The sequence below is a fragment of the Neodiprion pinetum genome, chromosome 4, assembly GCF_021155775.2.
Source record: "Neodiprion pinetum isolate iyNeoPine1 chromosome 4, iyNeoPine1.2, whole genome shotgun sequence".
Taxonomy (NCBI): domain Eukaryota; kingdom Metazoa; phylum Arthropoda; class Insecta; order Hymenoptera; family Diprionidae; genus Neodiprion; species Neodiprion pinetum.
The window spans coordinates 13,724,725-13,740,622 of NC_060235.2; the positions used below are offsets into that span (position 1 = coordinate 13,724,725).

Consider the following 15,898-nt stretch of genomic DNA (forward strand, 5'->3'; position numbering starts at 1 on the left):
CCCTGTATTAACAAAAATATTATCGAATGGTTTACCAATCGTAGTAAGCACCGTGGTAGCGTAGTAGACTGCCCCAGCAAATTTCCACTGCTGACCTGCCTTGTGTGGTTCCGTCTTCAGCACAACCGTTTCCATCACCTTGAAGTCGTCCTCGCTTATATTGTACTTCCGTATCACCATTTTCTCTATAGCTGCACGTAAAATAAAAGATCATTATTATTTGTATTTGTTGAATACGATACGCAATTGCATGTGAGTGTGTTAAGGGTAGATATAAACTCCAATACTGAAAATTTGATCACCAAATCCGATTATGGGATGGTGAAAGGAGCATTGAATAATGTGATGGGTACAAAACTGTCAAAAAATGCGTCCAAACCTCCATGCAACGATATACTTTTTCTAACAATAAAAGAAAGGAATGAACATCTCCAATTTGAGGTAGAACAAAGACCAATTGACATCGATTCGAGTCGACGAACCAACTGAAAGTTTAATAAATTCGGTACATTTCTTTCTTTACTACGAACAATTTCCTATCTTACCACTCGAATCACAGATTTTGTGGCTCCGATTTGCGTTTGTTGCTGGAACGGGTGATTCCTCTTTCGTACTTTGAATTGCCGTAGATCAGTGCGAAAACTGAAGTTATTTACTGAATTCTGTTACCTGCCTTGAAGTTAATTATTGCGCATACCTTTCATGAATGTCTACAGAACTGCTTCAATTATTCACAAGTATGTCAAAACAACGACCAGTATGCCGCATCAATTCGTAGCTTGAGGAAGACAGGGGCTCTATTCACTTCAACTGACAAATAATGTAAACACTAAATTATTCGCTCGTTTCCTTTGCCGCATGTGTAGTGCATACATTATCCTTAAACGGTCGAAGTAGAACCATGAATTATTAGTTTCGATGTTTCGGCTACAGTGTAGGCCCTCCTTAGGACATATTGTTTTTTTAACACCTACATATCGAGAAAAATACCAAACATTTTTTCAAAAACATAGTCAAAATTATGCTAGTTCTAAATTAGATCGCTCATAGTATTAACCTTGAAAGTTAAATTATTTTGATTTTGCCAACAATCATCAGGCTACTATTTACAGAACGAGCACAAAGGGGGATCTAGACTCCGTTTACATTACGTAATGAAACAAGAAAACTAAATAACATGAATTAAAGTAGTAATGCCACAGTCAACAATCAAAAGAATGGTCAACTAAACTGCCTTGCGTTGAGAATACATTCAGATTAAACTAAATAGTCTGGTTTAATTTATTAGGACGCAGGATCAAACCGTCTCTGTTTCTCCCCCTCTTTCACACCTGCATCCGCAATTGATCAGTCAACGGAACAAATTCATCAACGCTAGCACATGTGTGTTCAATAAGACAGAACTAACCAAAACAGAGCAAGGAGAGGGAAGAACCAAAAGTGCAAAGAAAAAGATCAGAAATTATCAATATACAATCACTCCGTTAACAGTACTATCGGTAACTTATCCTAGAGACTAGCATCGATGAAAAGTTTCACATAGGTGTCACTTAGCTTCTTAACATCTTGTCTGCGATTAACAGAGTCTGTATGACTCACAATATTGCACATTTCAAGCATTGGACGCTTATAATAGCGTAGTTTTTCATGCAGAATATTGACATTATCAAAATAAAACGAACGATCAAATCGTACTACGTGTTTAATTAGAGCTGTATAGTGGCCTTCATAATCTTTTATGATGTTCTTCTGTTCATTTAATCTTACTGCAATATGTCTGCTAGTTTGACCAACTTATGGTTTGTTGCAATCTCTGCAGATCTTATGAACAAAATCAGAGTACTTATTTTTAGGTAACATATCTTCACCTGAATCGAAAAATAGGCGCGAATCCTTCAAGCTTCTCTTAACAAGTTGTACCTTGTACTTCTTAAACGTACGATTTAAAGACTCGGATAACCCAGCAAATCAGCTCAGCAAGGCGGGTTCTACTCACAGATTCCTGTTACCGACACTGACCAATATTCTCCCCAGACTCAAACCCTTTTCCGCGATGACGTAACAGTCTGCCGTACCGACTTGAGGTTGGAACCGGGCAACCTTACCGAAAGTTGTATCGGTCGACGGTAAAAATCGCACTCCCTTACCGACAATTCTTATCAGTCGAAGGTCAAAATCGTGCTGTTTTACCGACAATCTTACCGACCGAAGGTCAGAGTCTTTATGTAGTGCTCGTCTGCCGACGGTGGAGGGTGCAGTGGGGGCGAGAACTTTTTTACCGTCCCGCATTCTTTTCTCACGATAGGACTGCTGATGTGTAACATTAACCACTTCAAATTCCTTTCCCACGGTGGGACTGCTGATGTGTAACATCAACAGACCCCACATTCTTTTCCCACGTTATCAACCACGTGACATTCCAAAATTAATAGTTCCGAGAATTGTTTTTCATCCACTCGGATATCGCTGATGTGTAACATCAACCACCTCACATTCCTTTCCCACGTTATCAACCACGCGACATTCCAAAATTAATGGTTTTGAGAATTGTTTTTTACTTACTCGGCTGTCGGTTTGATATCAACCAAGTGACATTTTTTTGGCTTGTAACTGTACTGTGAACTCTACCATGAATTTTGGACGGGTTCACTCAAGACCAGAGTGCAAGGTCGACCGATAGCCGCGGTACATCCAGAGCCATGGATCTGCGGTGTTGGGTCACTATCGCTCTAAGAATGCTAAAAGGTGCGCGCGCATACACAAACATACGTACAGCTGCCCTATAAAAAGGACGCTCATCGCTGCAAACGATCATGAAGCCTCAACTTGTCAAGTATACGTGAGAGAAAAGCCCAAGATGGAATCCGCGAAGTGTTTAAGATTGATCGATATTATGGAATCGGCGTACAAAATCTTGAACAAATCATCATCAACAGTAGAGATTCAGAAATGGATAAAATTTGGAAGTCGAAATATTCGCCTTCTGAACAAAATTTTGCGAATGGCTTCATCGATTGGAGGAAAGATAAGAATTATCACAACGGTCGGACTCTTGAAAGCGCTCGCGGAAAAATTCAAACTTCTTCAGAAAACGGGTGGAGGTACGCGGAAAGTAAGAGGCAGCGATCGAGTTCACTGAAAAGATTTGGAATCAGCTTTTGAGGGGGGAATTCGAACTGGATCCACCGTCTATTTGAAGCATAAAGATGTGGAGAGATTTCGAGAAAACGCGAAGGTACTAGCTGTGACAAGACTAAAAAACGCCTCGACGAAAGACAGGAGCTTGAAAGCCAACGTTATTCTGGCTTGTAAATTTGAAGTTGGAAAAGATGATTACACGGTGGAAGAGATCAAATTTTTGAATACGAGAAATAAAATCATCCTCCAGACAACGAATATCAACGAATGGTTCATAGAAAATGCGACAGAGCGTTTGTTGAAAAAGGTGGAAGATTTCCAGGAAAAGGATTCATACTGGTCGCTGACTGAAATAATCAATTTGACTGTGAATATCAACAAGTACGTGCCACTACGAGGCGGTGTGTTCACGTACACCCCGTTACCTAAGCATATCAGTGATAAAAAGGCTGTGGTAAACATCAGAAACAACGACTCTCACTGCTTTTTTTGGTCGGTCACCGCAGCTCTGTTCCCAGCCGACAACAACAATCCCAACGCGACCAGCTCGTACCTGCATTTTAGCTCAGTGCTACGGTATGATGGTATAAAGTATCCTATGTCTCTGGACAAAAACACCATTTTAAAATTTGAGAAGCTTAACGGTCTTTCAATTTACGTTCATGGTATAAAAAGTGTAATAGTACCGATTCACCTGAGTCAGAATGAGTCTGATAAACCTGTGATTCATCTCTTAGCTATAAAAACTGAAATCACTGACGATGACGATGATGATGTTGATATGGAAAATTATGAAAAAAATTGAATCTTTCATTTGACTTGTGTTCGAAATCTGTCTCGATTAACGAGTTCTCAAATTTCTAAACATGAACGTCATACTTGGTTATGTGATAGGTATCTATCACACTTTCAATCCGAAAAGTGTTTGTTTAAGCATAATGTAGATTGCATGAATTTAAACAAAACCAAAGTTATTCTACCTACAGAGGAGAAAAAAATTCTTAAATTAAGGAATTTCAAATATAAAGGAACCGTTCCGTTCTGCGTTTACGCAAATCTAGAATGTTTATTGCAGCCTACTCTTAAAAGTTTTGGGGAAAATAGAACAATTTATCAGAAGCATCTTCCGTATAGTATAGCTTACTATCTACATTGTGCGTTTGACGATTCGCTTTCAAAATTCAAAATTAATCGTGGAGAGACTTGTATTCAATAGTTTGTGAATGAGTTAGCGGAATTGGCACAATCGTTAGAAGTTTATTTCAAAACTGTTGTACCGATGAAACAACTCAATTTCAATCAAATCAACGAATTTCATTCAACAACAGTGTGTCACATTTGTGAAAAACCGTTCACACCCACAGACGTGAAACATCGTGATCACTGTCAATCCACGGAAAAGTACCGTGGTGCTGCTCATCGAGGTTGCAATCTAAATCACCAAAATTCTCACACAATCCCAGTGATATTCCACAATCTGTGGGGTTACGATTCACATTTTCTGATCAAAGCACTGGCTACATCGTTCGAGGGCACAATCGAGCTTCTATCCGTAAACACAGAAAAGTACATTTCTTTTACAAAATATGTTAAGGGGACAGATATGAAGTTTAGATTCGTACCGTTTCATGCCCAGTAGTCTTGAGAAATTAGCAACGTATCTCGGTGATGATCAGAAATCAATCAAACGAAAATTTTATCGTAGCTCAGATAAATTTCAGTTATTGACCAGAAAAGGAGTGTTCCCGTACGAATACATAGACAGTTGGGAGAAGCTCAAGGACAGAAGGCTACCATCCAAACAACAATTTTACTCAGAATTAAATGATCGGGATATATCAGACGACGACTATGCACATGCATGTAAAGTTTGGCAAACTTTCAACGTTCAAACTTTGGGAGAGTTTTCGGACTTGTATTTACAGACGCACGTGTTTTTACTAGCCGACGTTTTTGAAAACTTTCGACAGAGCTGTTGGACAACGTACAACCTGGATCCGTTACATTATCACACCTCGCCCGGTCTGTTGTTTGATGCGATGTTAAAGTGTACCGACATCGAGCTCGAGCTTCTCACCGACATAGATATGGTTATGTTTATCGAAAGAGGTATTCGCGGTGGTGTGTCACAGTGCTCGGACAGATACGCAAAGGCTAACAACAGGTACATGGGGGAGGCATTCGATCCTGAGGTCGAAGTGTCACGTGCGGAGCGGTCTCGCACGCGACGGCTTCAACCCTCTAGATCTCACAGAGGTTTATATTTAATTTTTGGGTGGGTTGGGAGGTTAACGTCCTCTACAGGGCGTTCCCTGGGAATAGGTTTGGAAGATTTCAATTATATTGTACCAATGGTTTGATGGGAAGCAAGTAAAAATATTTAATGAGTCAAAACTAAAAGCAGAAAGGTTCTGAACAAGGAAGCTTACAATATTTTCTTATACTACTCACGTTCTCTCTCTCTCGCTTGCTGCTTCGGTCTCGAAGGTGCCGAAGTATACTCGCCTTCACACACTCACTTACAGGCTACACTGCTCTATAGAGTTCGTGGCTTAACGCTTGCACTTATTTTTAGCTTCAAAGACTGACACCGCGACGCGAGTAACCTTTTACGGCCGTGAGTAGATTAGACAATTACGCTCTAATCTTCGGTTTTGGAAAAAGGATTTATATCTCTATACGTGGTCGCTTCGAAGGAGCCGGGTTCCGTTGATGTCGTTATTCAGACGGTCTCAAGACGGGACTGCCTTCGCTCGCTCGTCCGACACCCCTTGGAACGTCGGGCGGCGAGCGAGTTTCCGCTGAATTTACAATTCGGCGTTTTTGCTAAATACACAATTCCAGAACAAAGGCTCGCCTCGCGACAGTCATCCTCGAGGCGCGTGATTTCGCGCTCGCCTCATCCCGGTGTTGATTACACCCGGGATCTGGCAGGCGCGAAGACGCTGACGTTGCTGGCTGTCCAACTACGCCGTTGCGCTTGGTTACTCCACGAACTGGTTATAATAAAATATTTTATATAGACTAACTAAAACTATGCTTCCTTGTTTCTAGAGATAATAATAATTGATATAATCGGTAAGATAGTCTTGAGTAAATATGCGGCGCTCGTGACAGAAGAATCTTATCTCATGTACTTTGACTTTAATACGGTGTTGTACTTTATATTTGTACGGTGCTGCTATGAGCTTTGCTGTGCAATACAGTTCCTTTGAATGGTTATCAGACTTCGGACAATGCGATGTTCTTACCATCTCGGACGATGCGGAGTTTGGTTACATACTGGAGGTGGATTTGGAATATTCTAAGGAACTGCATGAAATTCATAAGGACTTACCACTGTGTCTGGAGCACTATACATATACCTCCGATCTCGAATAGTAAGCAACCGAAATTGACGCCCACGCTACTTTCCAAGAAAAACTACGTTGTTCACAATAGCGTTTTGAAACAATGCTTACAATTAGGCTTAAAATTACTCATAATTCACAGAGTTCTCAAATTCAGACAAACCGCGTGGCTCAAAAAATACATAGATTTGAATACCGATTTGCGCTAAAAATTTCACAACGAATTCGAGAGATATTTTTACAAACTGATGAACAACGCAGTTTTTGGCAAAACAATGGAAAATGTTGGGAAGTATAGAGATGTCAGGCTGATCACGGAATGGGGTGAAAGATACGGTGCTGGAGCTACTATAGCCAAAACCAATTTTCACAGCTGCACCGTTTTCAACAAAGATATAATCATCGTCGAAATAAGTGAGACGAAAGTCAAGTTGAATAAACCATTGTATGCAGGTTTCTCCATCATGGATCTGGCTTAAACATACATCTACGATTTTCATTACAATTATATTAAACGGAAATTCGGCCACCGAGCAAAATTAATGTATACGGATACCGATAGTTTGATTTACAACTTTACCGTCCCCGACATATACAAACATATGAAGGAGGACTTGCATGAATTCGATACGTCTGATTATCCGCTTGACAACGTTTATGGAATGCCTCTAGCAAACAAAAAAGTTCACGACTTGATGAAAGATGAGAATAACGGGAAGATAATGTTTGAATTTGTAGGAATAGGAGCTAAATTATACGCATTCCGAGTCTTGGGGGATGAGAAAGACAGTAAACGGGCCAAAGTTGTCAGAGGATCAGCGTTGAAAAAATTAACTTCCAACGATTATTTGGAATGTGTTCTTAACCGTGAAAATTTGTCTACAAATCAGCATATGATATTAAGTCAAAAGCACAAGGTATACACCGTAGAACAGCAGAAAGTGGCACTAAGCTGGAATGACGACAAGCGCATCGTGTTTCAAAACACAACCGACACGCTTCCGTGGGGGTACAAGCCTGCACCTTAGCTGTGTAATTACCGTATTGTAATCTATGTGGGACTTAATTTATAACTGTACCATGATGTATAAGATATTATTATGTAGGATGGTGAATAAGAATGCTCCGAAATATGGAAAATTGTACAACGATACATATGTCTGTCGATTGTCTCAAAAATAAAGATGCATACTTGTTATGTGTCGAATATGAAATAAAGAGGCACATACGTTTTTACAAAAAATTCATTTATTTAAATGTCACATATCCGATTCGTTCATCCGACTGTTGTGTGTATTGTCGAAACCTAACCATTTAACATATATTCTTCTTCCACGCTTCTTGAGCACCTTCTCCACCAGACAGATATCCGGATGTTTAACCTTGAGGAGCACTTGTTTGTAGAAACCACCAGCTATCGGTTTATCTCCGTAGTCTTTCAGCTTGTACGTCACAGGATGAGTATTTTCCACTTGACTGATCGTGAATATTTCAGTCGTTCAATTCGGAGTGTAACTTTTCTCGAAGACATTTTTGAATTTGCTGATTCGAACTTTGTCACCGGATTTAAATTTTGCCGATATGGTAGGTATCGCTCGAAGCCCTCCGTACAACTGACGTAATAACAGACTCTCGTTTGCAACGGTAACATCCGACGGTTTCATTCTTATGGTTCGGTGTTTGGCGTTGTTGTAAGCTGGAACCAAATCAGTTAAGATGTCGAGCCACTTGTAGCTTCCTTGCATGCTGAACCGTGTTCACATTTTACCTTTCAGCGTCCGATGGAAACGTTCACTGATCAAAGCCTTCAAATTACTGTACGTGGAGTAAAGTTTGATTCCGTAGCGTGTCATAAGCGATTCAAATTTCGAGTTGTAAAATTCCGTTCTTCTGTCGACGTGTAAATTTTTCGGAACCCGTCCTTGGACAAGCACAGATTCCATTGCCTTCGTAACATCATCTCCAGATTTGCTCTTCATCGTTACAGCCCACGCATACTTTGAAAAATTATCAATGACTGTGAGCATGTACTTGAAGCCTTTGTTTTCTCCAGCGTATGACGTCATATCAACAAGATCCGCCTGCCAGGTTTCGTTGATGCCGCGCATGTCTACACGTCGACGTGGGTAATTCCGGCGTGCAGGCTTATGCAGTTCTGTCACTAGTGCTCGCATTTCCTCGTTCATATTTCAACGCTTTTAGTCAGGTGTCCGATTTAGAAACGATTTCTGCGTTTTGAATCGACAGGTCCCTGCCTGTTTTGAAGTCTGTGTACAAGGTATTCAAGGCTTTCTCCGTGGTGAGCGCCGAAGCTTTGATCATTTGATCGGAGTTGTCGATTTGTTTTTGCAGCACGTTGAATTTTCGTTTTGAGATTTTTAAAGTTACAGCATTGTTCGACTCTGCGGGATCTGTGACGTTGCACAGTCTCTTGTTCCGTATATCATAATGCCCGTCCGCTGTTATTTGAAATCCGACACCCGGAGGCCGGCAAATGCTCGCGGCCGTATTTTCATCCAGATGCCGTCCAAACACGTCGACGCTCATCTCGGTAATGAATGCAAAAACGATTGGAGCTGTTTAATGAATGATTCCTGCTTCGCGTCATTCTTCGATAATGGAGATGATTTCGTTATTGCGGCTCGGAATTCCCGCTGCCTGAAATGCTAGGAGTAAACGAAGACGCTCCATTTACTGATTTGGATCATCTCAGAAAACGCATTCCGTTTCAATACTTTGTCGAGTGATCGTAGCTTGCGGAAGTAGACCTTTACCCTTCCGGCGAGGTGATGGGAAATGATCCATCAATTCGGCAATAACATTTCCTCATTTCTAACTGTTATCGTTTCGAACAGCCCCATCGGATGAGTAATACTTTTTATGCGCGTTCTTTGCGAGGATTATGTTTTTCAAATTTTCCCGATCTCTGGCGCTCACAGAAGAACCGTCAGGCTTCTTTTCGAACAGAAGTTCCAGCAAACCCTTCGTTTTTGGGTGATGCGTATCGCCAATACGAATGTAATCACTCTCGAAAGATATCAACGAATCACCAATCATTAGTCCGTTTGAGAGGTTGCGTACACCGTACGCGTTGTCCAATTTACTTTTCATCTTCGCATCTCTCATCAGTGCAAAATACTCATCCTCGATTTTCTCGACCGGTGTTTCTACGATTGTTTCATCTCCTGCCGAAGCAAAGGAATCGTCGATTTCCGAGACAGTTTCATTCTTCATTTCATTTTTCATCTGCTTTATTTCTTCTTTAATGTCTTCCACCTCTTGTTTTACAGGTTTCGTATCTTTTGTAACATTCACCAGTCCTTGCAACGGAGTTACTACTGGTTTGAAAACGTCACTCAATTTCTGAGTCGTAGATTCCCTGCCCGACTTGAGCAATCTGTGTTTTCGACGGATCGCAGCACTTGCTTGAGCGATCTGATGTAGGACATCTTTTTGCTTGGAAATTTCAGAGCTCTGCATGTTGACGCAACTGAGTCTGCAACGCTACTGCGTCTCTCGCTCGAAAACGGTAGATTTTATTTCTTTTCCAGGCTAACAAAAGAATCGAATCCCCTCCTGTATCGTCCTTCGTTGAGCTCACTGTCTTTGTCGATCACCAGAAACCCGTACTTCTCACCGTTCCAGCATGCAGAGCACACACTTTTAAACTCTGTGTGATACATATCGATGTTTACATCGTCGTTGTATACGTGTCTCAGGTTCATATCGTCTTGTTTGAATAACACGAGTAAGTTTACGTTGTCGCGCACGAGATGTTTGGGAATACGCGCGGACGTCTGACAGAGATAAAAACAGTGAACGTCGTGATGTCTACCCACGCAAAAGTAGGCTCCAATATTGTCCTGCTTCTCGCACGCTACATCGTCAAATATGATCATTGAGTTGGGCCCTGCTTCTTCCGGTGTAATCACTTGTTCACACTCGGTAAACGAAAAATACTCCGTATTCTCAACATGGTCCAACAATTGCTTTAATAATTGGTATTTAGGTTGATTGAGAGATTTTGAGTAGATGTAGATATTTTCGAATCGGAGTTCGTTGGGATGTGATAAATGTGAGCAACGCATTAGTTTGACCACAATACGACGGTCCACAGAATAATGCACGTACACTATTCGGGAGTAATTCACCGTTTCGTTTGTGCCTTCTGATATTTTGCTCCGAAATTTTGTCAAAATTCGTCACGGAAAGCTTAGTAGGTTGTTTCTTAAACCGCATCTCGGACATGACTGATCCGAGCCGCTATAAATATCCCGTCTTGAAGCACTTTTCATCAGTCAACGCACGAACATGATCGCGTACAGAGGTAAACAAAGCAGCAGGCGGCAACACCGTGCCCAAGGGTCTGGTGAATAAAATCATCAACAGCCTTCCAGTCAAATTGCATGTACCTGGTTATCAGTACTGTGGGCCTGGTACAAAATTAACAAAGAGACTCGCACGGGGTGATCCGGGAATCAATCTTCTCGACACAGCTTGTTAGGACCACGACATTGCTTACTCGCAGAATCGTGAACATCTTGAAGTTAGAAACGAGGCTTATAGGGTGGTGGCTAAGAAAGCTTGGAAACAGGTTCTCGCAAAGGACGCAAATTCGGGTGAGAAGGCAGCCGCTTGGGCAATAGCTAATACAATTAAAATAAAATCGAAACTTGGAATGAGAATTCGAAAATCAAAGCTTGCGACCTTGAGAATAATTATAAATGCTGCAAAACGTTCTATGGTTCCAAGTAAAGATGCAAAAATGGCTGTCAAATCTGCGGTGAAGGGAGCTGAGAACGCCGTTGAAAAAGCGGGTGGAAAATGTAAAGTGCGAACACTTCGCGTCCTTCCAGTACCTTCAAAATTCGGTGGTTTTCTATCGTTTCTGATTTCTATTTTTGCTGGACTTGGTGCTACAGGCGCGTCAGCCGGTGGTGCGGCAGGTATAGCAAGAGCTGTGAAAGATGCAAGTTCTGCTAAACGAGAACTGGAAGAGAGCAGACGACACAACAAAACTATGAAAGCTATCGCGTTGGACGAAGGGCTTCATATGAAACCGTATAAAACAGGTCTTGATCTCCATCTTTCAAAAAACTAGATGCAATGCTACCACGTCGAGCGTTGACTGATTGGGACTTGTTGAAATATGCAAAAATCTTCAAGGTTTCGCATTTCCGCGATGTTTTCATACGAAACGAAATGCCCGAAAACGTTCCACGAAAAACCGAGTCATCTATAATCAACCTTGACGACAAAGACGATCCGGGAACACACTGGGTTGCATACAAGAAACGCGACAATAATATCATTACTTTGACAGGTTCGGCAACCTTTAACCACCCTCAGACCTCATAAAATACCTCGGCGTTGGTAGTGATAAATACAATCATAAAAGGTACCAGGATTATGATACATTTGAATGCGAAAACTTGTGTCTGAAATTTCTAAGTGGTGAGCTATATAAACATGGTGGGTGATTCATCAAAGTCAGTCTACCACTCGCAGTCATGGATGATTCGTTAACGTTAACGATTTCGAGAACCTCTTTGATTCTTGAGGCACAATATTTCCCACCGATCGAACTTGCTCGTGATAAAAGTTATGCTCTTGGCTTGGTAGAATTGTTAACCTCCAATTCAATTCCCAACGTTGATGTTGGTCACAATAAAATTTACGTAGCTGATAAAGTGATCACCATACCTACCGGCAGCTACGAGATCGAGGACATAGAGAAGTATCTTCGAAACGTGCTAAGAAATACAGATATCAGGCTCCCTATCAAACCCAACAATAAGACATTACGCAGCGAAATCACATGCAACCACACGATCAACTTTGAGCCAAATGATTTCATTGCTCAACTTGTGGGATTCACACCACGTGTATTGAAGGTTGATAAGACTAACGAATCAGAGGTGCCTGTAACCATACTCAAGGCCAACGTGTTGCGAGTCGAGTGCAGCATTACAACGGGCGCCTACGTCAATGGACACAAAGTACACGCTATTCACGAGTTTTTCCCGACTGCCCCACCAGGATATAAGATCGTGGAGGTACCGTCGCACGTCATTTACCTTCCGATCACCGTCAGGACCATAGATCCCGTTCAGCTCTGGTTAGTGAATCAAAGCGGAGACCTAGTTGATTTTCGTGGAGAAGTTATTACTGTGAGACTACATATCAAATCGCAATAAATGATGGGAATTGTATATAACAGACTGTCAACGAGTAGGTATATCAGTATGTCGACATGCCCAGATTGAGTCAGTCATCGATCGATTACCCAACCGTTTACACCTTGAAACGTAGAGTTCCTGAGAGCTCTGGGTCTGAAACTGACACCTTTTGGAAGAGGAATTTCCCACAACTAAAATCCGATTTTGCTGTTTCATCATCTGCTACGTACCATGGTGGAAGAAATCTTAAACATTCAAACACGAGTCGTCTTTGACGAATCCGTTGCGCATTACGAGATTCACGCTCATAAACCTTACGCCCCGTTAACTTTCAACAACAGCGATGAAATTCGAATCACCGTTCTGCATCAGGATTTATGCATATTACCCAGCAAAAGTTCGGTACATATCCATGGACGGCTCCTCAAACCTGATGGTACAGCTACGGTGAATACACATCTTGTAAACAACGCGATCTGTCATCCTTTTGAAGAAATTCGCTACGAAATAATGCAGTTGAGATTGATAGAAGCAAGAACGTTGGCCTGACAAGTCTCATGAAGTGTTACGCTTTCCTGCACCCTGGTCAGACTTGGCTGATGAAGAACGCTGGATGGCTCGTTGTTGAAGAGAAGAAAAAATTAACCGATGATAAGAGTCATTTTGACGTACAGTTACCGCTCAGCATGATATGAGGTTTCTCTGAAGACTACCGCAAGATCGTTGTCAACGCTGAACATGAGTTCATTTTGACGAAATCAAGAACTGAAGTCAACGCAATCATGCAGACTCAAGAGAAGGAATTCAAAATCACGACCAATGCATTGGAATGGCTAATACCGTATGTGAACCTCGCGGATCAGAAAAAAGTTGACCTTCTAAATTTCATTTAGAGAGATCCGCTTATTTTGATGAGCTTTCGCAGTTGGGATTTGTATGAATATCCCTTACTTCCCACAACATCGAAACACGTTTGGACTGTGAAAACTTCGACTCAGCTTGAAAAACCTCGTTACGTCATTTTGGGTTTCCAAACAAGTAGAAAGAACAAGACCGGCAAGAACGCGAGTCATTTTGATCATTGCAATATCACGGACGTCAAGCTATCTTTAAACTCTCAATCTTATCCGTACGGTAACCTGAACCTCAACATGAGTCATAATCTGTACGCGGTCTTGTACAAGATGTACGCAAACTTCCATGCTACCTCCTACGACAAGAACCCCGAGCCGTTGCTGACAAAGAGTGAATTCCTTGGAGACGTCTCCTTATTCGTTATCGACTGTTCAAAACAAAACGAATCTTTGAAGCACGGACCTGTCGAAAGCCGTCTTGAATTTGAAGCTAAAGCCAACTTTCCCGCTGAAACATCGGCGTACTGCTTGATTGTTCACGATCGTATTGTCGAATACAACTCGCTCAGTGGTGGGGTGAAAAAGTTGGTATAAAAGCTGACCCGTTCCCACCATCTCGCACAGTTCAAAGATGGAGCTTATCGTTGACATACAAGGCTTTCGTAGACCTTTCATTAATACCCTCGCATTGAAAGAATTGACTATAATTTCAATCTACTCGAAAGCATCTCCATCAATGTTTTCTTTCAAGCCACCTCACGAATGGGATTTACTGGACGTCATATACAAAAGCCAAAATTCTTGGTTAGTACGCGATTTTCATGGTTTACCTTGGAGCTGTGGAACCATTTCGATAGAGGAAGTTGAGTGGACTATTTAAGACAGGCTGTGCAAAGCTGAAACTGTGTACGTAAAAGGAAAAGAAAAACGAGATTGGTTGCTTAAAACTGTTCCGAAAGTTTAAATCATCGATATGCTGGACTTTGACTGTCCTTCACTTCAAACCTTGCAAAAAACTTCAGCTGTGTCTCTAAGATGTGACGTGCATACAATACCCACCGCAATCTGTGCAGCACAAAACGTTTTGATATTTCAAAATTGGCTACAAAATCATCGTACTGTTCGGATGGTGAGGGTGTACGATTTGTGTTACTGCGCAGAAGCGTCTACAAGAACGGTCCCGCATTCCCGGCGAATATATCATCCTGGTTATGATACTGTGGAATAGAATTATTGTACTATTGTTCTGGAGTAATTGTCAACTGTACCCTAAGAATTGCACTCAATAAATTGTTTTTTGATGAATATTCATGAAATGCTTTCACACCTTCATCTGAGCTCTTGAGAGATAATTTTTTTCAATACAAAGCTTACCCAAGATTCAACCTTGCTCTTCATACTTGACCAAGCTGTACTCAAACCGAGTTATGTTTTGCATTCCAGGGGCGATAGTAACCCAACACCGCAGATCTTTGGCTCTGAATTTATACTATCGCAGCTATCGGTCAACCTTGCACTCTGGTCTTGACTAAACCCGTTCAAAATTCATCGTTGAGTTCACATGACAGTTACAAGCCAAAAAAAATGTCACGTGGTTGATATCAAACCGGCATCCAACTAAGTGAAAAACAATTCTCGGAACCATCAATTTTGGAATGTAGCGTGGTTGATAACGTGGGAAAGGAATGTAAGGTGGTTGATGTTACGCATCAGCGATATCCGAGTGGATAAAAAACAATTCTCGGAACTAATAATTTTGGAATGTCACGTGGTTGATAACGTGGGAAAAGAATGTGGGGGTGGTTGATGTTACACATCAGCAGTCCTACCGTGGGAACGGAATTTGAAGTGGTTATTGTTACACATCAGCAGTCCTATCGTGGGAAAAGAATGCGGGACGGTAAAAAAGTTCTCGCCCCCGCTGCACTCTCTACTGTTGGCAGACGAGCACTACACAAAGACTTTGACCTTCGGTCGGTAAAACAGCACGATATTGACCTTTGACTGATAAAAATTATCGGTAAGGCAGTGCGATTTTTACCGTCGACCGATACGACTGTCGGTAAGGTTGCACGTTTTTAACCTCAAGTCAGTACGGCAGACTGTGACTTCATCGCGGAAAAGGGTTTGAGTCTGGGGAGAATGTCGGTAAGTGTCAGTGATAGGAATCTGTCAGTAGAACCCGCGTTGCTGTGATACTCAGCAACATACGATATTGCAAAAAAGCTTTACAAATTATTGTTATTATCGTGAACTAGCAAGTTGTTATTGATTCCTAGGATCTTCCAACATCTATATTTCATAGTTTCATTTAATAAGTACACCGGGTAATCGTTCTCGTCCGGTCGGTTCCGCCTTACTGGACACACGTGTGCCA

General features: G+C 41.6%; 1 protein-coding gene across 1 annotated transcript in view; it reads right to left on the reverse strand.

The window, feature by feature from the left end:
- LOC124217262 (two pore potassium channel protein sup-9-like) overlaps positions 1-15,898 on the reverse strand; it is a 61,216-nt gene that overhangs the window by 2,881 nt on the left and 42,437 nt on the right. The window contains 1 exon segment of the mRNA XM_069135378.1: positions 36-191. Coding sequence (XP_068991479.1) covers positions 36-191 — 156 coding nt within the window.